Raw genomic sequence first — 26,914 nt, forward strand, 5'->3', positions numbered from 1 at the left:
CACAAACGAGTGGTAGCTTGACCAATGCGTGTCAGTCAGATGTTATAAATGGAAAAAGTGGCAGCTCTGATCGAAGGAGTCACCGTAAAATTGCCACAGGTTAAATGTGTGTTACTCTGTATTGTAGTTTATTGTATTGTATTGTATCTTATTGTTATTGTATTGCTTTGAATGGCACAGAGTTCTGCGTTCAACTCTGGTTCTTTTTCTCTTGGTGTCTGCAGTGACATATTTATTTCTAGCAGTATCTGAGCTCAGGACTGTCTTTTTCTCTAAGCTATTGGTAACTAGCAAAGATACTTTCTTTAGATTGACAAAGCACTTCTTGTAAGTCGCTCTGCATAAGAGCGTCTGCTAAATGCTGTAAATGTAAATGTAAATGTGAATATGTCTGGTATTAGATTGACATAAACAATGCAAGGAATTACAAGCTTCAAATGTCAGTATTTAATCTAGAGGAGCCAAAAATGTTAATGTAAATTGCTTTTAGCTTAGCGCTAACATATTTCACGATTCATCACTGGTGGGATTGGAGCGTTCTGTGAGCTGTTGCATTTCTGTGTGCTGTTGTGTGGCACGAGCAAATGAAAAATCTATAAAGCTTTGCTAGATCATTTTCTCTACACCTGAAAATAAACATGACAACAGCACTGAGAATCACATCATTAAAAGAAAAAGGTAGATTAAGACTTAAATGCTTCTGCGTTTAAATGATAAATGTTATGGAAAACTGCATCCCCCCAACATACAAAGATAATAAGTAAGTGAGGTAATGCAGGCTGTGAATACTTGCCTGAATCTGTTTATTAGCTCTGGGAATCAAATGTATTAGCACATTATTAAGGTTCTGAAGTTGAGGTCACATTACAAAGTGAACGTTGCTCAGAGATTCAAGCCACAACACAAGTGAAGTTCCTCTGGATGTTGAATTCTAATCAGAGGTCCCAGAATAGAACAATGCAAGCAGCTATTACAACAAAGCACAATTTTAGTGCTGGAGGCAGGAAGTGCTTCTGGAGAGGGATGGAAAAGAGGCTGTGCTTGGGGGACAAATCACACTCAGCATGTATGTTCCTGGGGAAGCTGCAGGAGATGGCTGCATTTCTCATTTAGACAAACTCTAAAGTATGGCGTAATGAGCATGCAACGTGCTCCTTTCACAGTTCAACTGGATCTGCAGACAAAAGAGTTGTTGCTATGCAGAGTTGTCGTGGTAACTGGTTCCTCGTCTCGTGGCCACCAAAACACAGCAAATGGAGTAACATGAAACCAGACACACAGTCAGATATCAGTTTCTGCTTGCATGCAAATACTCTGTATTGTACATATTTGCCCTGTCATTGGCCAGAAATGATGGAGTGGTATACATATGATTGGACTGTGTAAAGGTGTATGGTTGACACACGAATATGTACACAGGTAGAATCATTGCAGCTTGATATGAGGCATAGATTTGACCAATTATTGACATTATGCAACTGCCCATTGGTTTCTATTGTAAGTATGGTTTGAGGTGACAGACTTTCTCTTCTTTTTCAAGAAGTGTCGAGAAATGAATCAAAATGACTTAGTGTAGCAATCAACTGTTTGATGCAAATGTATCAGACAGAAATTAAGTTGAAAAATGTTGGCATATTCCTTTCATACCTTCTTACTTTTTGTTATTTCTGACATACAGCAAAACTGCAGTGATCTTTACCCATGGAAGGTGAATATGAGTTCTCTAGTATTACTGCTGCTGTGGAAAGGTCTGCCATGGGAGCTGTAGTGTGCCTGTAAGTGTACTAATTTTGGGCTTGTGTAGGTGCTGTGTACATTTAGAGCATGTGGGCAGGATAAGTCTATAGGTATAGTGCCGCATGACAGGAGTGTGAAAGACCCAAAATTGTGGAATTCTATTGTTATTTCATTACATGCCATGTTAGATGTGAGGCAAACATTAATTGATTGTGTTTATCAGTAGCAAGAGAACAAAACTGGAAACCCGTAAAACCCTTAAAATGTCTATTACAGCAAGAGCATGACTCCAGTATGGTAATGGAGTGAAAGGAGCTGACATATTGAATGGAAGTAAATGGTTAAAAATATGCTTTTCCTCTTAAATGGTAGGGTCCTCCGGCAGGCCCAAAGTTTATTTCACATTTCTAAGAGTAGCACTAGGACTAGTACAAAGAATGGCTTAGCAAGTTTGCAGTAAAGCGCCTGTAGTTACTGAATAATACGCCTTAGTATGTAATAAGCAAGGGATTTTAAGCAGTTACGCATGTTTCTAGCTGTTTATGAGGGAAATGTTTTTAGTTTTGGAGAGCAGAAAGATGCACTACATTTAAAAAAAAAACTTTATCCACAGATGCCAACTTGGGTTAAACGTGGTTACAAAAAAAAGTTGTGTCTTAATCTGATGACAGATGTTAACTTTTTGGGAAAGACATAGATGTAAGCAATCATGTAGGGGATGAATATATGTAAATTGTTCATTTATTTAATTTTTATAACTTGAGAATTGTTCATAATATTGTTATTCATACCCTTATTTATATTTAAAAAATCTCTATACATGTTTTTTGTTTGTAGTTTTGACTGATGTACAACATTCAAGTGAAGAACATGAGCATGTCCTCAGTCACGCTTTTAGCTGCTATGGAGCAGAGAGATGGACACAAACAGAGACAGTATACAAGCTAACCCATTAGCTGATTTTCAGAAAATAGTAATGTCAATAAAACTGTACAAATTTGGTTTCAATTATGTATTTATATATATATATATATATATATATATATATATATATATATATATATATATATATATATATATATATATATAGTGGACATATGTTTGACTCCACATCCTAAAAACAAAGATGTGTGATGACGCAGATGCAGTATCTGCGTTAGTGGAGGAGGTGACCATGGTTTCCTGCTGGCCCACAGTGGGTACAGTGCTGTTACACATGGCCAGGGCAACTGCTACACACATGTCCATGCCAGGCCACAAGGGGCTTTGACATGCGTGCCAAGCTCATGTGACATGTGGAGTCCCACAGTGTCCTAGGCCTGCCTAAGGTCTTATTTACAGTGCTTGATTTGGGAGGTGGTGATGTTAATATGAGACATTCTTTGTTGTTGTATTATAAAATGCCTTGATTAATTTACTTTAATCTGTTTGAGTAAATACACAGATACTTAAGTTTGCCTCTATTTACTTATGTGCATAGAAAGAGGGGAATCCCCAGATCAACTAAAACCCTGTTTTCAAGGGTGTTGTTCAAGCAGTGTTATTGGCCATGGCCAGCACGTAATCAGTTCATGAGCAAGTACTAATCCAGTGATAATTGAGAGGTGCAAAATCACAGTGTTGTGCCCCCAGCTCAGAAATGTGGGCAATGTGGGTGCAAACTCATGCTGAGACTAGAACCACATGATTTTCACAGCTCTTCCTGCCAGCCAGCCACAAAGACCTTCTTGGATGCCAGGAATGCATGTTTGCCCACAAGTGAATCAAGCAGTCATGCTTTGATGCCTTTTTGTGCTTTATCTTCTCAGATGTCTTAGGGGCACCTGTGCTGATGACCACATACTTAGAGAGCAGTGGATGGGAAAGCATCATTAGAGCTTTATGGTACTGTAATGAGCACTGCTGCCCGATGTATGAAAGCACTGAGAGAGCAAGCAAAAGAGAGAGGGAGAGAGAGAGATAGAGAGAAGTTGAGCTTGGGGTAAGGCTACCATAAAAAATGACAGCAGATGAAGGGTGGGTCGAGAAAAGACTGAACATAAATAACATTTCTTATGGAGGTAATCAAACAGACAGAATATAATGTGTTCTTGTGGTACAAAAGGCCTACACATGATAACATGTTTTGACCACATTCACCACAGCTGATTAATCATTTCTGTGGGGGACTTTTGCTTGGACAAGATAAACCTAACGAAGAGTTCACTCTGCATTAAGAAAATAATGATGGCTAACGTACAGATGCATTATGGCAGTCCTTTCTGTACACATGCTATATCTGCTGACCGGCCAGGCCAAGTTATCCAAGGCTAAATGGATATATATTTATTAATTATTGCAAACTAATGCAGCTTTGTTTGCCTGTTACATCCAACACACTATTTGTAAAGACTTTAATGCCTTGGAATCCCTCTAGTTAATACTGCCCCACTAGTTACTACTGTCCCTGTAGTTACTGTATAATAAGCCTTAGAATGAAATAAGCCTGGGCTTTTAAGGGGTTAAACAAAGGAACTTTTAACATGAATTATTTAGGTACATGTGCACACTTTGAACACAGAGCAGGGTTGGACTTTCCAGTAGTCTAAACACACTGAGAGCACACAGAAGAAAGCAAGTCTAAAGTCGACATCTTAATGGCAGAGAAACAAAACTGCTGATACTTAAAAACAGGTGCTAGTGTCCTCATGTATCATCTAGAGTCAGCCAGCACTGAATGTGATCAGACTTCCAGAGTTCACACTAAAGCGTCCTTACATGCTCTATTTTGAAACAGTATAACGTCAGCCAAGACAGTGACGTCTGGGAGAAAACTATAGAACATCAGAAATAGAACATTCTGTTACTCTGAAAGAAACTCCTGCCTCAAGCACAATATCAACACTAGATTAGAGTTATTAGAAAGGATGTGTTCTTCATCTGGATTTAATATTCTTGCTCAGTAGCTGATTCTTTGTGAGCTCTACTGCACTTCTGTCCTGTAATGGCGCTTTATCATTCTAATTTTACCTTATTTTCCTTTTTAATGATTCTTCTATTTTAAACTCTATCATTTTAATCATGTTTCTGATTTTTATTGTCCTTGAATTTTCACAATTTTACTTTTTAAATTATAATTTGAATTATCTTTGTACTTTATCATTTGTAAAGCACTTTGAATGACCGCAGTGTATAAAAGGTGCCATATACATATGGCACATTTGAACCTTCTTACACACACACACACACGCACACACACACACACACACACACACACACATATATATATATATATATATATATATATATATATATATATATATATATATATATATATATATATATGCTTTGCTGGCAGCAATCAAGATGTCATTATCAATTTTCTGTGGTTTACTATCATTGTGAGCTCTTTTTATGGCTTCAGTGTTGTGGGTCACCAGTTGAAACTGCAAGGGTAGATGACCCTTCAATAGCAATTAAAGATTTTTCCTAGAACTGAATATCCAAGCCAAGAACTATTCAGAAATCATGAGTGTGCTTTATTACATTTCCATCAGAAAAATGCAGAAAGACGAATTTCAAATTTTTTCTTCTACCACCATTCCTTAGTGTGGTCCATGAGTACGATTTTATTACTAGTCAGGTGCCATCACACCTCCCTTTTGCCTTTCCCACCCCCCACCACCACCCAAGCAATCTCATTTCACTGCCCTCCAAAGAGAATCATGACCCATGACATTTATGAAAGGTCAGCCATGGTCTCCAAAGGCCAGATCTTTGACCCCTCTCTGGCAGGCCTGTAGCCCTAGGGACATTGGCTCATGTGTGGAGGATCCCTACAGAGTGAATCTGATGGCAGTATTAGTGCTGTAGGCCATGCTTTAAAGGACAGGCATCAAACAGTGCCGTTGTTGGGGGTGCTGTCAATAGTTTCCACAGCCGCAGCCCTTTGATGCCTCTTCAGGTTTGTCCACCAATAGAGAAGAAACATCATTTTCAACTTGCGCAGACACAAAAACACAACCAAGTACAGTCAGGCCCTCTCAATGGGTCTAAAACACACAGCTACAGACAGAGCCCCAAATGTGGGTGCAAGGCAACGTTGGGTTACATAAGAGAACGTGACAGGCTTTCATCTCCAGGAAGCGAGGTAGAACGAGAGAAAGAGGTGGAGAAAGAGAGAGGTGATGTAAGGGAGAAAGGGGGAGGCTGCTGTGCTATTTTTGAGACACTTGAGCAAGGTTCTCTCTCTCTCTCTCTGTCTCTCTCGCTCTCTCTCTGTCTTTCTCTCTCTCTGTCTCTCTCTCTCTAGCTGTCTCTCTTGTTGCAAACCTTGTAAAACAACAGAGCTCAGGCACATAGGCCACTTAACACAGTGCACTAATGACAACAGTTTTTTATCTTTATTTCTAAAATTATTGTTACCGTTAAATGCTGCCCATAAAAAAAGAGCCTTAAAAGAGCTCATATCATGGCAAACTGAAATTGCAGATTTGAAATTGCATTGTTAAGGAGTTAAAATATACCGTTCATACTACAGTCCATATGTCCCATATACAGAAACGTAGCTATGAAAATGGACCATTTTGAGTTCTTTGATTTTGTGAACCAACACAGTTTAACTATACCACACTAAAGTTATAAGCATTGTTTCAGCAAGTCAGAGCAGAAACCATTAACATACAGTATGCAAATCTTAAAGGCACAGAAACAGATACTACAGAATACTACTCTGGCAGAAAAAAACGGTCTAGGTAAATTTTAGCACCCAAAGATACAAATAGTGAGGATCTAAACATGAGGCTAATAATTTCTAACAAACCATATTCTGCACATTTTTATTTTAATTTTTACTACTGTTTTTAGAGTTATTCTTATATTTTCTTAAGATAATATTTGGTGAATGGAGGAACAGCAAAGTAAGAATTTCATTGTACAGTGTAACTGCCTGCTCTGCTGTGCATATGGCAATAAAATTCTTGAATCTTGAATCTTGACATGCAAACTTGAAATCAGTGAAAAAGGTGACGTTCAGAAATCAACCCTCTGAACGGGGTTTGATGCTGTTCCCTTGAAAATGAAGCATTCTGGTACACCCTGAGAATAAAATGCCAGGAAATAATTACTGCAGAATGAGTCTGTTCACTGAGTTCAACAACTAAGACAATAAAAGCCATGTCAAAAAATGTACTGGTTTCAAGATATTTTGACTTATTTGTTTAAAAACAAGCCATGGTCAAGGTCAAAAGGTCAGTGTGTACGAAACATTGTAAACATATGTTTTTGCCTTTTTCTTAACAATTATTATGAATATAGGCCATTCTAAAAACTCCACCATCATTCTGGTTTTACTAGATAACTGGTCTATAATACCAGCAAAAAGTGTGTTGTGCTTGGTCCCCAGTTATTGCCACTTGGATCATAATTTGTGGTCATTTAGCTCTCAGCAGACAGTTCACATAAATTAACATTCCCTACATCAATTTCAGACAAAAGTGAAGTAGTAGCTGCTCATCTTTGATACAAACAATGAAAATGTACACATATTAACATTTTGCATTGCCATTCAAAAGCTACTGAATAAAGATAAAATCTTATATGTGAAAGTGTAACCAACTTCACCACTCTCTTGAAACTTTTACACATGCCATGTGTCTAATATACTGTATGTGTATATAAAATGGTTAAGTTCACAGAAATGCAAGAAGTTTGCATATCAAACAATGTTATGCTTATAGGTGGTGATTAACAGAAAATAGGGCAAGTAAGATCAGATTTTTACCAGGGCCAGTGATTTTTTTGTTTTTTGAGAGTGTAAGTATGGTGACCAACGATACCCACTGCACAGTACAATTAAAAACAGGTTGCAAACTCATAAACATGCTGCAAATTCAAAAACACTTTCATCAGCATAACTGCACCTGAACTACACTTCACAAATGCACTACAAACTCAGGCAACTTCAGGAACACTACAAAGCCAGTCACAACACTACGAAAGTGAGACACAACAGAATGAAAACGTATCTGGAAGACTCAAAGATGATGAAACATCTGTGCTGGACAATCACTGACAGAAGTTCATAGGACCACCAACTTACATTCCAGAAAGTTCATGATTAACTTGGCTGGCTAACTGGTGATGAAAGTGTTTTCTGAGTTTGCAGAGCATCTACAGATTTTCAGCCTGTGATGTAAAAATGAATTATGAACGGTTTTGGCACATTAACCCCACATTAGTGGACATCAGAGAAAAATGCAATACATTGTAGGATTCAGACAGAACATCAGACAGGAAGTCATTGCACATGTTACATTACATTACAGTCATTTTTATGCTTGCTTTATTGTTATGTGAGTGTGAGTGTGTCCACACCATTGATTTCCATTAGCCAGTATCATGCAGATAAGACAATATCAGTGCCTGATTCACAATACTACAATGCTATAATGCAATTGGATGTCTGCATAAGCTTGGCCACTCAAGTGGTGGAAATACTCAAAGGTATAACATTACTGCATTACTAATCCCTGATTCATTTCCCTTCAGATTTAAGAACCTAATTGCATTGAAACTTCTTAAATGCATTGACTTTATTGTGCTACAGATGTATTATGCCCTTTGGAAAGGAAAGCATGAAGGAGTAAATAAATGCATTGTATAAATGCATAAATAGCCTAAAAACAACAAGCCTGGGGATACTATTAAATATTTGTTAATAGTTTTTTAGCTATCAGAAATCATTGCATCTTCTCTGAAAGTGACAAGTAGAAGGCCCCGAGGCTCTCTGTTGAGTAAAAAGACATTTGGAGCTAAAAATAAGATTGACGCCATGAGTTGAACTAATTTGTTTTCTTCATATTTCATGCTCATCAGCGCAGATTGAGGCCTCTGGTCTGCAGAACTCATTCTGTCTGTCAATTGCTAGGTGAAGAAGTATACATATATGGGTCTGGAAGAGATGTCCAGTGTCCTGCTATGCATAATGATAAAGAACATTTTCAAACTAACGCTTTCAGTATTTTAAATAAATCAAATTTTACAAAGTATCCATCAGATCATTTTACATTAACATTTTAATTTCAATCACAGTTGTCTCTAAGCATTCCTTCCTCCACAAAGAAAAACTTTGAAGAGCCCCACAAAGCAAACCCACAGTGAGATTGCAGTGGCAGTAATAGTGGAGATGTTAATGCAAAATCATGAGGCTAAGAAATGGTGGAAAGTTAATATTGTGGAACATGTAAGCCATCTAACCCTAACCCTGACACATGAGACTAGAGAGTGTTGCTGTTTTTATTCATTTCTGAAGCTGAAACATTTTGGGTTAAAGTGTATGGAAGACCACTGCCACAGCTCTAAGTCAAACTAGTAACAGACAGACCTTGGTTGCCTGTAAGGTAAGCTAAACTTTATCAGGGTTACTTTACATGCTAATTCTAGAATCCATTTTTTGTCCACTCTAAATGGGCCTACATGTATATTTTATCAGTTCTCATACATGTAAGTCTGCATTTGACATGTAAAGCCACATTATTTTGGAATGAAAAATGTTTCAGATGTACTCCTTTGTGTGATTTTTAACTTTCTTTTGTACTACTGAACTGTTTAGTCTGTTAGTACAAGTACTACAATGTGACCAGCCTGAACTGAAAGTTTGACATAACAACAATAACTAAGGGAGGCAGGGCTTTCTTAGAATTTTGCAAATGGTCAGTTGTGCTGGTGAAATATATTTTAAGCAAGCAAGTAAAGTTTATTTATATAGCGCTTTTTACAGCAGGTGTTGTCACAAAGCAGCTTTACAGAACAATCAGTATTACAGAGAGAAAAAGAAAAGAAAATCCAGGTCCAAGCCCCCAAGAGCAAGTCAGTGGCAATGGTGGCAAGGAAAAGCTTGCTAAGAGCAAGAGGAAGAAACTTTGAGAGGAACCAAGACTCAGAAGGGGAACCCATCCTCCTCTGGTTGACACCGGATAGCAAACATTGTTAGTATAAAGTATTATAGTACAAAGTGGGAAAAACAGGTGGGCAGTGGTTAATTTGATTAGTTTATGATTATGCAGCAGCATCTGAGGGTGAGGATTGCACAGTGCTGTACAGCAAGAAGCTCAATGGTGGTCAAGCCAGTCCAGAATGCTGGCGAGCAGTGGCTCCCGATCAAGGCAGAAGAGGCATTAGACCCACAGGATGGGCAGCTGTTCAACTTGGCAGAGAAAGGAAAAAAAAAAGAGTTAGTCTGTAATGAGTGACTGATCACAGATTACAATATTAACAGAGCAGCAGAGACTCCGGCAGGTCTAGATCTGACAGGGAAAGCTAATTACCAAAGGATGACTATACAAATAAGTTTTTAGCCTAGACTTAACAACTGAGGCTGTGTTTGAGTCCCGAACATTAACAGGAAGATTATTCCATGTGGAAACGATTTACATTCGAATCAAGTCATTCATTTTGCCCTATTTGTCCAAAAGCTTAAATTCTGTATTTGTTGTGTATGAAAGTATATTAACTCATGTAAGCGGCAGTCACTAGTTTGTCCCTATTGGAATGTGCATATCGCTGCTGTCAGAGCAAAACCTAGCATCTCCATTTTTGTAATTTTTCTGTTTTTGAGATAAAACATGGTCCTATATATTGTTTGTAAATTTCATGATGAATAGACCAACAGAAATGACCCAAAATTACTTGGAAAATTGTCTGGTTCCATTGACTTACATTAAAATTAAGGTAAGTTTCTTCCTTCTCCTGTAAAGTTGGCATTATGGAGATATGAGGTTTTAATCCGAGAACAGCGATATGTTACTTATGAAGACAGTGAGAGGTGAGCTGTGGTCTTGGTGCATTTAGATTAGCCTGTGAGATGAGGGGTGTGCGCAGAGTGTTTTGTCTCGCTGTAAGATTCCATGCGTGGGACTTGCGTGGGGGTTTGCACAAGGCCTGTACGAGGCTGTGTTCACCTGTAGAGCACACATGGACACACTGATGAAAAAAATAATAATATCTTGCTGCACTTGTTGAAAAAAAGTGTGAAAATAAAATAATGTAGTATAAGAATCATTTCCAGTTCTACACTAAGTTATCCTGTAATTGTGAAGGAGTAGCACTCAGGAGTGACTGTTTTGCTGTCTTATAAGTCAACCTGAAATTATACCTGACCTTTCTTCCTTTATTAGTTTATGCCCTTGGTAATGTTAAGCATATAATATCATTTAAAAATACAATTCCTGTTTGGCTTTTTCTGCTGTTTAATCTGCTCTTCTCTGTTAATAACAAGATGTCTCAATGCGATTGTGGCATCTGTTTGATATACAAAGAACATGATCTAAAGCTTAACACTGGATTTTTTTTTTTTTTTGAGTCATGAACTTCCTTCGTGATCAAGCAAATACATGCATAACAGGAATATAACTCACACCTCAGACACCTTTTGTTATTACTCTGATTAAGCCAAACTATAATAAGTGCTTACTGATGCAAATTTGATTCTGAATGTATTTGCTTGCTGGCTCGGAAACTATCACTGTAGATCCAAAAATAAAGGCTTCTTTGAGCTTCTTTTAGACAGTGATACACTGTAGCATTCAGAATGTTACAGTTCCACATGCTGATCTATTTTGTCATGTCGAACATGGTCACACACAAGTTGTAACTACTCTGGCAGCAGTGTTAATAAGGACTCTGAATGTATAATGACGTGAGGTTTAATATGACTGATAGAAAATCATATTATTTAAGAACAGTGGTGGATGAAGCACACAAATCATGTACTTGAGTTAAAGTAGAGATCCCAGGGTAAAATATTACTCCAGTAAAAGTAGAGGTCCTGTCTTTAGACCTCCACTTGAGTAAAAGTACAAAAGTATTTGCCTTCAAATGTACGTAAGAATCGAAAGAAAAAGTATTGAAGAATTAATTATGACTCTGTCCTATTATCATTTTTTAACAAGACTCTTGCTTCATTACCTCATTTTAGGTGAAAATACTCTAGTGTCACTCTTGGTAAACCAAATCTTTTTCCATTATTTATGTTGGAATAGACTCAAATGTTATGTTGCTGCACTGACGTTGAACTGTATGCTTGCACTGGGTTGGTATGTCCAACAGGTCAAAACAACCTCAAATCTATGTGTGCTGTGCCCTGACTGGTGTCACATTTATACACACACTTCAGCCAAAAGGAACAACAGATTTTGCTTAATGTAGTGGAGTAAAAAGTAAGATATTCTACCATGAAATGTAGAGGAGTGAAAATAAAAACTCGCCCAAAATGGAAATACTCCAGTAAAGTACAGATACACAAAAAACTACTTAAGTACAGTAACTAATTACATTTACTTCATTACTGTCCACCACTGCTTAAGAACTACTATGAATTATTCAGTAATACGTTTAAAATTGTCATATAAGTAGTTCAGTTTTGAGAGTGAAGAATGGAAGTCTGAAACAGTTTGCTTACAAACAGACTGCTCATCGACATATGTATTTACTGTAAGTTTTACAGTAAGTCAGTATTTAATGGTAGTATACAGTCTAGCCAGCAAAGTTAGCCAGCAACTCTACAGGCTTTTAATGATGAAGCAGAAAAGACATAAAGCAATTATCTTCCCAATCATATGTTGGGATTCTACAGGGAAAATATGAAGAATACTATTTTTTACAACTTGCTTCTAATCACTTCCCGTGATTTTTCTGAATTAGAAATACTAAGATACTAAGATGTAACCCAATCAGAAAGGGGAGAGAGGGAGAGTGAAAGAGAGAGAGAGAGAGAGAGAGAGAGAGAGAGCACATTCCTCTTTTGTGAGGTAGCTCCAGTCCTCTGATGCTGAAGGCTGCTACAGATGGTACATTTGTGCTGCAATTTCATCAGACTCATTACTGCACATTGCAGAAAGGCCTGCAGCTTGCAAAGGATTCAGCTCCAATTATGTCTGCCAATAGTCATCTCTGGCTTTGGGATCCATATTTCTAGCCACTGCCTGTCATCAGATAGTGCGTTTAAATGTTTATGCATTTGGATGCTTGTTTGTTTGTGAGCTTGATACATGCATGCATCACATATATGACATACCAACCATTCTGCGCTGAGCATTTTTTGCTTGTCCAATACACTTAAAGCACTCCCACATGTCACTTTTAGGCATCTCTGCTCTTTGATATCTAATAGCTACATGGAAAGTAGTGCAGTTTGTTGCGGAAGGTCTTTTGACCAGCTGTAATTCATTTATTTATAAATTTACAATTTCAGGATTTACTGTTCTATTTAAGGCCTTTGCTGCTAATTTTTCTGTGACAAAGTTTCCAGATACTAAATAGAAAAAAAAAACAAAGAAAACAAAAAACTTAAGATGTAAACAAAGTCAATCAGAGTGGTTTAGAGAAACCCAGTCAAAATTTTTCACAGTGCTGGTGGTAGGAACCAGATGTCCAAACATTTAATGCCTCTAAAAGTTAAATCACAGGAAGCTATTATATAAAATTGGTACAGATGCGTTTCCTGATGCGTGAGGCATTGTTTTATTATAGTTTTAAGAAAAGTTTTTGGGATAAAAACGTATTTTTGAAAGCCATTCATGGAGGAGAGGTACATTCAGGCCATTGTAAGACTAAATAGTAGGTATAAAAATCAAAAGACACATGTAGGTTCACTGGTCAAATGGATAGGAAATAAAGTTGCTATTATTTGCATTGTAGATATTATGACTCCTGGTTCACCACCACTGTAAAAGAAAACGTTTCTACAGTGTACTTTGATTTCACATCACACTGTTCTCAATTATTTTGTTTACATCTCAACTCTTAAATTATGCAGAAATTGTGATAATTGGAGGTAATCCCCTTTAACATAGAGTTCATCTAATGTGTGTAGTTGTATGTATACAGTGAATTTTACAATAGCTTTGAATGTGGCTCAGCCAATCTCATTTTACTTGAGCTATCCATTTTATAGTTTAAGTTTTTCAAGGTTCATTCTGATGTCCAGTATACAATGGTGCAGGCATAAATGCATTAATACATCACCTGTGTGCTGTGTCCTTCTTTGGCAAGTTCAGGAGCTCAGGGAATAAGTAGTAAATCAATGCGTCCTACACTGCTATACTCTGTGCACATTTACACCACGGGCATCCAGAAATGAGGTGATGTTTGTGCTGAACTTCTTGTACTTTTAACTTGCTCAACTAAACTTTTCATACTGACATCTACTCTACCTTAAGCAGTACTTGACCACACCTCAGGTCTACACCAACATCACACCACTCTTCCTCCTCACGTGTGCGCTGTGACTCAGGATAGGGATCTTTAGTATTGTAGTGGTGTTAAGTGGAGTTACACAACATCCATTACCCACCTCTGGCTGCCAGACTAATCTTTATAGCCCCATTCAAAATCCTCTGAGCACAAGAGTGGAGTGCATAGTCACTGGAGAAAACATGCTGCCTTTATTTACAGTCTGAAGCTAAAGGATTATAACCACTATAAGAAAGATGCTCTGTTCCCTCGTGTCATAGCCTGCCTTAATAAAAATGAGCAAAACAGACATGAACTATGAACATGCAAAACCTCACACTGAAGATCTGGTTTTAAATAGAAATAACAGAAACTAGAGTCCATATGTGCCATACTTTGTGAGATGGGTGCACATAATGGGAAATTAGAACACTGCACAGCATTAGTGTAGGCCTGGATGTGCAGGTTGAGGGAGGTTTTGGGGATGTCTTTACAGAAGAGATTGGGATAGCTTTATTTTTTGTGTTTGTAAACCATGTTAGCCTTGTAGCTTAAGTACTAAACTAAAGAAGCAAAATTTGGACACCAAACATGACTTGGCTGGTCGACCACACCTGGGGCAAGCCAAAGGTTTTGTCTTTTTTTTTTTCTCAGAACCATCCCCTTAAGGTTTCGTAAAGACGAAAGGTGATCTTGATCTTGCAATGAAAATAGGAGACAACCTTTAGTGAGACAAAATTTTAAAAAATCCCATAGCCATTGGCACCTCTACATTTAGTACTTTGTGCAGGGTTCTTTTTCCAGGAGTCTTCTCTTACCGTTTTTTTGCATAAGGTGAAATAACACATATAAACATATAAAATACATTCTTCTATGCAAAATTTCTCCAAATCCTTTAGAATTTTTGGTCCTTGCTTGTGGGCTCATCTACTGAAGATACTTCAAAAGTTAGGACTAGGGTTTTACAGATTTGCCTCAATGAATAATAAGGTAAAGCTGATACATTTAAATAACCTTTTTCACCTTCTGGAGGTTTGTACTAATTCTGGAGAGCACTGTAGTTAAATGGTCTGCACTACAGGCAACAAGACTAGAAGAAATGTAGCTTTTTCATCTGACCTCAGGGCATGTAGGGGCATTGTAGTACTCTCAAATGTGCTCCATTAGAGCTGCATCTGGCACCCTGAAAGCTCAACTGGACTCGTTATATGATTTTACTTTTTGATGCTGTGAGTTATTGGAGAGAGTTAAAAGTAAAGCTAGACAGGCAGTATCAAAGGGAAATATATATTATAAGCTTATTAAAAAAAGACTAACGATCAAAGATTAGTTCACCAGACCTTGCAAAATGAATGCTAATTCTTGTTTTATGTTTATGTGTTTTGGTCTTTTGTTCAAGTCCTGGTCTAGGTCACCTCCAGTGTCATGAACCAACTTTACTGTTGATTTTAATTTGCTTCTAACAATATGCTTAGCTAAAAAAGCCCATGTGAATCAGAACTCAGAATACGTTTTCATTCTGTAACAAGACATGTTTTAAAGTGAAGCATAAAATCAGAGAGGATCTCTGAGCTAGTATTTTCTCACGGTGATAGGGTGAGGGATTGGGGTGGTGGAAAGGGGAGGTGAAACATGATATTACTGGATAATTGAGCAAGGCTCTATTTGGAAACTTTGGTTGTTAGCTTTGTTTAACCCCTTAAAATCTCAATCATTGCTTATGACATACTAAGGCTTATTATTCAAGAACTACAGGGACTTCAGTGCAAAGTGACTGAGCTATTCTAGGTTATATCAGTGTGTAATAAAACTTTGGGCCTGCCAAAGTTTTTAAGGGGTTAAATAGCAGTGAGTGGCGCAGCATCTGTTTTTAACCATCTTCAAAATGAAAATAACTTTTTGGTCAACTCTTTTTAGTCAGCAGGGGAGTAAATGTTGTCAGTTATTTAAATGAATTTCCTGGGTTTGAACCCTTTAATTGTGAAATGTATCAAATATTAATGAATACTTGTTGCAGTGTCTTGTCAAAATGAATAAAATCTTTCTTTTTCTCTTTCTCTCTGTCTCTCTATCCTAACAGTGGGTGGCATTTGCCTCTCTGTTCTTCATCCTGGTGTCTATAACCACGTTCTGCCTGGAGACACACGAGGCCTTCAACCCCATCATCAACCGCACAGACATTGACCCCCTGGACAACAGCACACGGGTCTATCAGGAGACGGAGACTGAGGTGTATCTGACCTATATCGAGGGTGTGTGCGTGGTGTGGTTTACCTTTGAGTTTCTCATGCGCATCACCTTCTGCCCTGACAAAAAAAAGTTCATCAAGAATGCGCTCAACATCATCGACTTTGTGGCCATCCTGCCTTTCTACCTGGAGGTGGGCCTGAGTGGCCTGTCCTCCAAAGAGGCTAAAGATGTACTAGGGTTCCTGCGGGTGGTCCGATTCGTGCGGATCCTCCGGATTTTCAAGTTGACGCGCCATTTCGTAGGCTTGCGGGTCTTGGGCCACACCCTGCGGGCCAGCACCAATGAGTTCCTCCTCCTCATCATCTTCCTGGCCCTGGGCGTGCTCATCTTCGCCACCATGATCTACTACGCCGAGCGAATTGGCGCCAAGCCCAACGACCCGCGGGCCAGCGAGCACACGCACTTCAAGAACATCCCCATCGGCTTCTGGTGGGCTGTGGTCACCATGACGACACTGGGCTACGGAGACATGTACCCGCAGACATGGTCGGGCATGCTGGTGGGCGCGCTGTGTGCTCTGGCCGGTGTGCTGACCATCGCCATGCCCGTGCCAGTCATCGTCAATAATTTTGGGATGTATTACTCATTGGCCATGGCGAAGCAGAAGCTACCAAAGAAAAAGAACAAGCATATCCCACGAGCCCCACAGTTGGGCTCCCCCAATTTCTGTAAGTCAGGCATGAACTCGCCCCACCACAGCACGCAGAGCGACACATGCCCGCTGGCCGCCCAGGATGAGGTTTTAGAAATGAACCGAGCAGGTAGGAAACCCTTCAGAGGCATGTCCATCTGAATGAATGAAAAAAAGAGACTAAGCTAAAGATAGCCTGAAAATGAGACTGAACCCTCTTGTTCCTTCCCTTCCGCCTCACCGACTGTCTTCACTGTCCTCTCAGCTTTGACGCCTGCTGTCACACTTGTGGCCTGAATGCAACATTTCTCACTTGCTCAATCAACTAAGCAACACCAACCCCCAGAAGCATTACAACAAAACAGCCATTCAGCATTCTTCCATTCGTTCCGTGCACACACAAACACACATACTGGGTGTCACTGCAAGCTGAAGGTGGATATTTTTCCACTTGCACATTTGAAAGTGAACTGCGTGCTTAAAGAGAAAGCATAGCATACTCATTTGACTCAAGCATGGACCCATGCTAAGTTGGTCTAATTGGGTTTGTGTCATACTTAGCATGGCTTCTTTGTTTAGTTTTTTCCTTAGGTATTGGTATGGTATGATATATATATATATATATATATATATGATCCATTTGGTCAGTACAGCGTCACTAATGTCTCTCCATCATCCATAATTGCATTGAATACATACTGGCCTTTTATTTTCTCTGCTGTCTTTCTTACTAGGGTAATCAAAAGACTTCAAAGAGAGGTAACTGTCCAGTTGGATGTTGGATACTTTATGCTGGAAATTCCTATGTAGGTTCATGTTTGGAGTTTGTAACTATCATAGAATCTTTGGTAAGAAAAATTGTCAAAACTATGTGTTCTTATTGAATACCTGCAGTATTGTGTCTTAGGGATAGAAAAATGTACAGAGAGACTATACTTAAGTAAAAGTATGAGTATTGGCTCAAAGGCTTAGTCACTTAAAAGTGGAAGTATGGAGCAAATAATATTATTAAGTAATGATCAACACTTCACCATAACTAAGTTGAAAAGTTGAAAATTATTAACATTTCACCATAACTAAGTATATACAAAAAAGAGTTTGTTTGTTTGTTTAAATATTCTTTTACATTAACATGACTTTCATCCTAGGCACAAGCTAACAAGTCTGCAGTGGAGCAATGAATGGGCAATACTGATTCTTGAGCTAAGATGAATTAGCATAGTTATGGATAGTTTAATGTGATCAAAAAAATAATAAGACGGACTTGACTGGCAAGAGAACATTTTAGAAACTCATTGTACTTTGAAGGTCTGAATGAAAATGTAAGCAGTAAGGAGTATTTTTTTTTACTAGTAATTGTAGTAAAAGTACAAGTATTTCACTTTAGTAAGACTAAAGTCCAGTATAAATCTACCAAAATAATACTTAAGACAAGACAAGTTTATGTAAGCACATATTCAAAGGCAATTCAAAGTGTTTTACTTAGGAGAGGATGATATGAGCTCAAATTTATATGACAGTGTTTTCTACTGTTCTGACCAATGCAGTGCGGTCAGCAAAGCAGATCATTTTGCCAGTCCATTCAAGTGGCTGGCTGCATGTGGCATGCGACAAACAAATGACTCACTTTGTCCATGCCCATGTTGCCATACTGCAACCACGTACTGCAACAATGTACAACCATGTGAAAGCTGCAGTGATTAATGTAGTAGCGTCTGCAAGTGGTTCTCAAAGTGCTGTTACTGCTTTTGGTCTGAATTGAGCTTTTGTTGTGTTTTTAAGAGCTATTTAAGCTGTTCAAATTTGTGTTTAGTTTGTCTCAGTGGCAGGACTGTTCTAGTTTGACATTTTTGGCCTTATCATGATATCCTCAATATGGCAAAAACATATTACGAGACAGTGTCATACTGATATCTCCCACTCCTACTTTACATAAAAAGTGAAGAAAAACAGCATAAAATTTAAAGAAATAAAGTGGGCACTAGAGGCCTTGTAGCTGTGGTGTAGAGTAGCTCAGGAGGCTAGTTCAGGAACCATGTAGCCACAATGTAGTGCTGCTCCGGCAGCTGGCCTGGGAAGCCTCATAGCAGAGGTGCCAGGAAAGCCTCATAACTATGGAATAGAGTAGCTCAGGTGGCTGGCCCAGGATGCCTTTAGCCATGATGTAGTACCACTTGGGCAACCAGCCTTAGAAGCCTTGTAGCTGTGATGTAGAGTTGCTTAGATGGCTGGTGGCCTCTAAGCCATCTCAGTCAATATGGTGGCAACCTTCTAAATGTACAGACAAACAATACAAAGCAGTGTAAAACAAACAATTTACATGGATATAAAGCCATTTTGCAACAGTATACTTACACCAGAACACACATGCACAGAAACACCAAAGGTACAATTGCCTAAATGTTTTCTACCCCAGTATGTACTACTAATCTTATGCAGTCATCACATGGTTGGGTGACCATGAGTCCGGCCAGTTGGAGATACTAAATTGCCCACAGGAGTGAGTGAGTGTGTGTGTGAGTGTGTAGGTCTGCGTGTCCGCGTTGGACTGTGATGCACTGGCGACCTGTCCAGGTTGCCTCCTGCCTTCTGCTTATTGCCTGCTGGGATAGGCTCTAGCACCCCCTGCAACCAGGAGCATAAGTGGCTTAGATGATGAGTGAATAAATGAGTGAGTGAGTAGTCATCACAAAAAAAACATTGCTCTTCACTGTGTTATTTGGAGTGGATTTTTTTGGTTTAGAACCTTACACATTTGTTTTAGTAGCATCTTTGTGAAAAGGTGACTGACCAGCAGGAGGGACATTACTGCTGTGTTGCATTCTTACATGAATAACATGAGTGGCTTACAGTTAAAGTAAGTGCAGATAAGTGCCTTCATTGGCAGTACTCAGAGATTGTCTAGAGAGAGTGAGTGAGTGTGAGAGAGAGAGAGAGAGAGAGAGAGAGAGAGAGAGAGAGCGAAAGACAAGGCATTGTGTGATCCTGATCATACTCAGAGTGAGAATTGTTTCATTAGTGTGTAATTGAGAGTGGCTCTTTTGCTGCCATTTCTTCTGTCTAGAGGGGATTTCCCCACGCCTGGGCTGGAGAGCTCATTCTGCTGCACATATATGCGTATAAACAGCCCTGCTGTACACACACACATGCACAATGGTACACTTGTGCTCACAAATGCCAACTCCCTCCAATTCACATGCACCTATGCACACACATATACGCAAACCTACGTGCATTGTTGACTAGATTTATATCTATACATCCACATATATTTAGAATTCCACATAATTAAAAAACACATTTATGCAGTTTCATCTTTCAGTTGATGTAATATATTGTATTCATGTGGTAGTTCTTTCAATACTTTAACTTGGTGTGTTTCAAGTTTGGCGTTTTCAGTATGTACTTCTCATTTCTTGAAATAATTTGGTTTAGCTGATCAGAAAAGGAGGGATCTTGACAGAATGAGGTGTAGAATATGCTATTATAATGAAAGGACTGTGTCATAGGTTCTGAACTCACCGCTTAATGAATAAAGATGTTGCTATTGGCAAGGAAAGGAGAAAGCAATGAGTCATAAAGGAGCAAGAGTATGTCTGTAAGGGGGACATAAGAATCCCTCTTGAGCAGCATGTGCTTTACGCTATGACGTTTCATTCTAGTTCAGTCAGTTTGACGGCTTTGAGTCATAGTATATATTCCTTAATCAGGGATGTGAGACAGAAAAGGAATGGAAGTTTTCAACTTTTTACCACCTTCTCCCGCTTCCATTTGATCTCTTGTTTATTTCACTCTACTGCTTCTGTGTTTCCTTTAATGCTGAGCTGGAGCATGTTGCCATGGCGACAGTGTCCGAGCAACCACGCAATAGGAATCAGGCCCTGCACATAGCCGCAGTCATTCACTCCACTCGCACGACTCCTGTGCCATTCACACGGCACTGCAGAACATGCTGACGAACAAAGCTAAACAAAGGCGTTCGCATGCTTTCAGATTCAGCTGATTGACCGAAAACAGTCTCGATACAACAACTTTCATTTCTATGCATATATTCAAATATCACTTGGCACATCGGTGCGCATGAAGTATTCATGAAGTGCCTTAGACATTTTTTGCTCTGGTGCAGTGCACAATAGTATAGCCTTGAAACCCATTACATTGTACAAGATGCTCTCAGTCTGTCTGATGGTTTCAGCCCTGGCTTTTTCAAGCACTGCTGAGAATTCCAGTCCATCTGTAAATGACACAAGGCAGAGAAGCCTAATTAATCAGTTCGAGCCGCTTGACTTTGGGCACAGGACTGTGAGAAATAGGAGCGCGACAGACAGATAGCATCTGTTAGATTGCCGCTAAATAGGAAAACATACAGCACACACATATACAGACAATGATACAATGAATGTACTTGCTTCAAATAATCCATGTCTTTTCCACATGAATATATTACGTTGAGGATCCCATACCCTTCCTCGTTATTATTGCATTTTCATTGGTGAAGTTTGTGGACTTCACAATCTGATTTCATTATCCCTTAGAATTAAAAAGGCAGTTTTTGTTAGGGAGAGTTCAGCCGACTCCTTTGCCCAACTCTCTAAAGTATTCTTCTTTTCTTTACAACACTTTCTTCTAGCATGTACATAGCTTTTTTAAACCACATGTTGAAATTAAAAAACCCTACTTTGGAGGCCCTCAAAAAGCTCCATCCACTATCCACAGCTGACCAATCAATGTTGAGGATAATCACTCCTGCAAAATGGAAGAAAAGTTAGTTTTGGCCTTTTATGTGTTTTGTTATAGAAATTATACCTGCATTTATATACACTCACCAGCCACTTTATTAGGTACACCTTGCTAGTTAAAGGTTGGACCCCCTTTTTCCTTTAAAACTGCCTCAATTCTTTGTGGCATACTTTCACCAAATTGTTGGAAACATTCCTCAGAGATTTTGGTTGGTTATTTGAGTTACTGTTGCCTTTCTATCATCTGGAACCAGTCTGCCCATTCTCCTCTGACCTCTCACATCAACAAGGCATTTTCGTCCACACAACTGCCGCTCACTGGATATTTCCTCTTTTTCTCTGCACCCTAACCATAACCCTAGAGATGGTTGTGTGTGAAAATCCCAGTAGATCAGCAGTTTCTGAAATACTCAGACCAGCCCGCCTGGCACCAACAACCACGCCATGTTCAAAGTCACTTCAATCACCTTTCTTCCCCATTCTGATGCTCGGTCTGCACTTCAGCAAGTTGTCTTGACCACCTCTACATGCCTAAATGCATTGAGATGCAGCCATGTGACTGGCTGATTAGCTATTTGTGTTAACAAGCAACTGAACATTTGAAATATCACTGTTTTGTGTTCTGTCAAAAATCATCTCGTGGTTCATCACATATCAAATCTGTTAACCCGCCCTCAAAGTCAAAGTAGCCCATCCTGTTTCTTTTTAAGCAAAAGATACAATGTGCCTTTTGTGTAAAAAAGTGTCATGTGATCACCCATCACTGTACTTTTAGGACTGATGTATGTAAACTTTGTCTGTTCTGATGGGCTGCCCTGTATTGTGCAGCAACATTCCAAAAGCAGTCCAGGCTGAAACGCCACGTCTATATTCAGTTTGAAAGGGTGGAGCTAAAGTGCTCTTGGCTGAATAGACCGAGGAATGAAATTCACTAGTTTCCATATTTGGACTGTTATATATATATGTGTGTGTGTGTGTGTGTGTGTGTGTGTGTGTGTTTTCCATGATAATAGTTATTGCTAAAAACAAAGAAAATGAAACCGTGTAGATGTAATATATTTTTTCATGTGGAAATGATTTGAATCAAGTAAATGCATTTTTCAGTGCACACACATGCACTTTGATATGCAAACATGCGCAATGTGCAAAATATGTACAAACAGTTCCTCAAGTGCATACACACAAACACATTCCCCTGCAGGCTGTGGAGCAAGTGATAGATGGAGAGAGTTTAGAGTAAGAGTAAATAATTGATGCTGAGAACAGTCCGCCTTTCTGCTGCAGACGCTGTCTCACAGTGCACACACACACACACACACACACATACGCTCACACACTCATGAACATGCACACATACTGTGATGAAGATTCGATACGTCATTGCTCCCCCATAGGCAGCACTTATGTTCATGTCACTGCCCCGTGGTGTTCTCTAATTCTGTGGCTTCTTGGGAAATTAGGGTTACATAACGTTTGAACATACACTCTGCCATATACAGAGCGATGGTCCTTAGTGAATACACACCCTCCCTGCAATTCTGTATGTTCCAGTGAGAAGTGTGAGAAAACATGCACCAGCATTGTAACATTATCAGCATCTTTGTTTGTCTCTAATAAGCAGAGGATTCTCTAGAAAACATGGGTGTAAATTAGCTGAAAAACTGTTCTGGTCCTAAAAGTCAGGATGGAGTGGTCTTCTGATTAATATTCAGTTGTTTTACAATGTTTCTAAAGCATGTGCATGAACTGAACTGATGTTGAATGCAAACCAAGTACAACCTACAGTTGTTTAGCCAATAGAAAGTCATGATGCAGCAAGGTTTGCCCACCCAGTTTCCAGGGTAACACATTTTGCAGCAGTCTAACTGTGTGTTCAGAAGGTACTATAAAATCTTATCTTATCTGAAAATGTCCATCATAAATTAATACATTCGTCACTGCAACCTGAACTGGCCTACTAATGTGAGCCATTCACTTAGAAATCTAAATACATGAAAACATAACCAGCTGGGCAATGGACACATTTGATTTTCTCACTAAGTAGATTACATATATACAAGCAAGACATTTTTTTTCCTTTCACTTGTGTCCATGTCTGTGTCTGTAAGTAAGTTTCTGAAAACGAGCAGAACGAGAACAACATTCTTTACATTTATGCCATTTTTGGCTATGTTTTAAATTGAAACAGGCAAATGCCAACCTGTCAGTACTGAATGTAAATGTAATGAATTGTTTTCTGGGCACTAAACACACACACACACACACACACACACACACACACACACACACACACTTTCTAAGCCGCTTCTCCCTCAGTTAATTTGTAACTTAATAGATTCATTATGTTTGTTGTTTTTAAACTCTGCAAGTATTCTGCAAGTTGTGATGCTTATTTCATTATTGTTTTTTTGGAAACATTTATCCAATCAGGACATAATTAGGAACTGACACCAGAATCAACCAATCACATTTTGATTTACAATAGGTCAGACCAATTTTCCTCAATAAGTCACTGGATGTGAATAAGAGTGAATAAGAGTGGTAGCTTAAAGAATGCATTACATTCAGCTGTTAGAAATGGAAAACAGCAGAAGCTCTACGCCAGGGCTCCTCCTGAAAGAGTCACTGTAAAACTGCTACAAGGTAAAATTTTACATTATGTCAGTGGCAATCTTCAAATAAAACATAAAATGCATTTTGCAAGCTTTAAATGTTTACATTTAAACTAGTGAGTCGTCAGTTGCTTATTGGTAACATGGTACTATTCAACAGGGACTTTTTCTTGCCTCGTTTTGACATTAATGGCTCAAACTGAAAGTCTAGCTTTAATAGTCACCACTGGTAACTTACAATATAATTTAATATGTAATTACATAACTATATTACAATATGGTAGTGTAGGAAAGTGCACTAATAACTCTAACTATAAAATCTGTAAGTGTTAACAATGTTTTATGCAAATGAAACAAATGTTGATCACAACCCTGTCATCATCAGGGTCCACATATTAGATCGCTGTAGGCATTTGTCTGGTGGTAAGGCTGAGCGAAGAATGATGAAAAAGCCTCGTGTTCTGTTTGTGCCTCTGTGTGACAGCTCGGTGCAGAAATAGCCGAGCGGAAGTAGGGCAGCCCCGGCGCAACCCTACTAAAGCCCCGGTAGAGCCACTCTCTGTCACAGCCTTACTTTAGTCACCCCATTTTCATATGTAAATAAAGTTATCTCGCTGTGCAGTGGGACTAAGCGCTCTTCTTCCTTTTGCACTCATTCATAAGCACAGATAAACACTCATGTGGAGCCACAAATGTGCAAACAGTTGCTCATGTGAACTTTGCAATGGCAAGCTACTTAATACATGTTCATTTTGAAGAGCAGTGACTAAGTGATATGACAAACTTACTTTACATTTTTGCTACATTCTTTGTCTTGTATTGACATAAAAAGTCAAAAGACTCAAACCAGTGACATTGCTACAATTTCATTTCATGGGGACTGCAGGACTGTCCAATCTTACCCACTAAGGGCCAGTGTTGCTGCAGGTTTTTGTTCCAAATAAGCAGAAGTACACCTGATTCCACTTGTTTAATCAGTTGGCCTCAGGCTTCAAACAATTGATCGTGTGCTCCTGACTTGTTGGAATGAAAATATCAAATCTCACTGGCCCTTTATGGATAAGACTGGTCACCCCTGTGTTACAGGCCGGGAGGGACCAGCTACCAAGCATTAAGGCCCAGAGACATCAGTATGCACCAGCTAGCCAGCCTTATTATTGGAAAAAACACTTTTAAACATTAAACACAACACATGATTGTTTAACATTAGTTTTTATTACAACTGATGGAACATCAGGTATTGTTTGAACAGCACTAGGTGTAGATATGTAGGATGAATGGTTGGAGATGCTTTTTCACAGTATTGAACTCTGTCCACAGTCAGTTACTTCTAATCACAAGCTATTTACGTAGCCTATAGAAACTTGTACTGTAGCTTATAGGAACTAGTAAGTAGCCTATAGGAACTAGCACAGTAGCTTATAGGAACTAGTTAGTAGCCTATAGGAACTAGCACAGTAGCTTATAGGAACTAGTAAGTAGCCTATAGGAACTAGCACAGTAGCTTATAGAAACTAATAAGTAGCCTATAGGAACTAGCACAGTAGCTTATAGAAACTAATAAGTAGCCTATAGGAACTAGCACAGTAGCTTATACAAACTAATAAGTAGCCTATAGGAACTAGCACAGTAGCTTATAAAAACTAGTTAGTAGCCTATAGGAACTAGCACAGTAGCTTATAGGAACTAGTTAGTAGCCTACAGGAACTAGCACAGTAGCTTATAGGAACTAGTAAGTAGCCTATAGGAACTAGCACAGTAGCTTATAGGAACTAGTTAGTAGCCTACAGGAACTAGCACAGTAGCTTATAGGAACTAGTAAGTAGCCTATAGGACCTAGCACAGTAGCTTATAGAAACTAATAAGTAGCCTATAGGAACTAGCACAGTAGCTTATAGAAACTAATAAGTAGCCTATAGGAACTAGCACACTAGCTTATAAAAACTAGTTAGTAGCCTATAGGAACTAGCACAGTAGCTTATAGGAACTAGTTAGTAGCCTACAGGAACTAGCACAGTAGCTTATAGGAACTAGTAAGTAGCCTATAGGAACTAGCACAGTAGCTTATAGGAACTAGTAAGTAGCCTATAGCAACCTGCACAGTAGCTTATAGGAACTAGTAAGTAGCCTATAGGAACTAGCACAGTAGCTTATAGGAACTAGCACACTAGCTTATAAAAACTAGTTAGTAGCCTATAGGAACTAGCACAGTAGCTTATAGGAACTAGTAAGTAGCCTATAGCAACCTGCACAGTAGCTTATAGGAACTAGTAAGTAGCCTATTGAAAATAGCACAGCTGAGCTATGTTCTAACTATTAAACAAAACAGTAGAGCAGGTGGGAAATGGTGGAAAATAGTCATGATATATATATGACGACAGCCGTAATGATAACAGAGGAGGGGGCACAAAGTAGAAAGCAAGTGACAGGAACAATAACAATAAATGAGTGTGAGGAATGCCTTTATTCATTGAGCTATTCTAAAGATTGTGACTCATCCCCCTCTTGCCGCTTCCTCCTCATCCCTCCATCCCAGAAGGTTTGCGTCAGTTCTCAGCATTTCCTCTGTGTGTGTGTGTGTGTGTGTGTGTGTGTGTGTGTGTGTGTGTGTGTGTGTGTGTGTGTGTGTGTGTGTGTGTGTGAGCCCATCTACTCACACGCACATGCACACAAACGTGTGTGTATATCTGTGTGTGTGCGTGTACAGACATGTGGCTGCTGAGGGATTTGAGCTG

The 26,914-nt window shown here is 39.0% G+C and overlaps 1 protein-coding gene across 4 annotated transcripts in view; it reads left to right on the forward strand.

Annotated features, from left to right (window-relative positions):
• kcnc1a (potassium voltage-gated channel, Shaw-related subfamily, member 1a) overlaps nucleotides 1-26,914 on the forward strand; it is a 54,466-nt gene that overhangs the window by 17,223 nt on the left and 10,329 nt on the right. For all 4 annotated transcript variants that reach the window (XM_017703544.2, XM_037534699.1, XM_017703545.2 and 1 more), the window contains exon 2: nucleotides 16,028-16,958. In XM_017703544.2, the coding sequence (XP_017559033.1) occupies nucleotides 16,028-16,958 (931 nt within the window). The remainder of the gene's footprint in view (nucleotides 1-16,027; nucleotides 16,959-26,914) is intronic.

The sequence above is a fragment of the Pygocentrus nattereri genome, chromosome 25, assembly GCF_015220715.1.
Source record: "Pygocentrus nattereri isolate fPygNat1 chromosome 25, fPygNat1.pri, whole genome shotgun sequence".
NCBI lineage: Eukaryota > Metazoa > Chordata > Actinopteri > Characiformes > Serrasalmidae > Pygocentrus > Pygocentrus nattereri.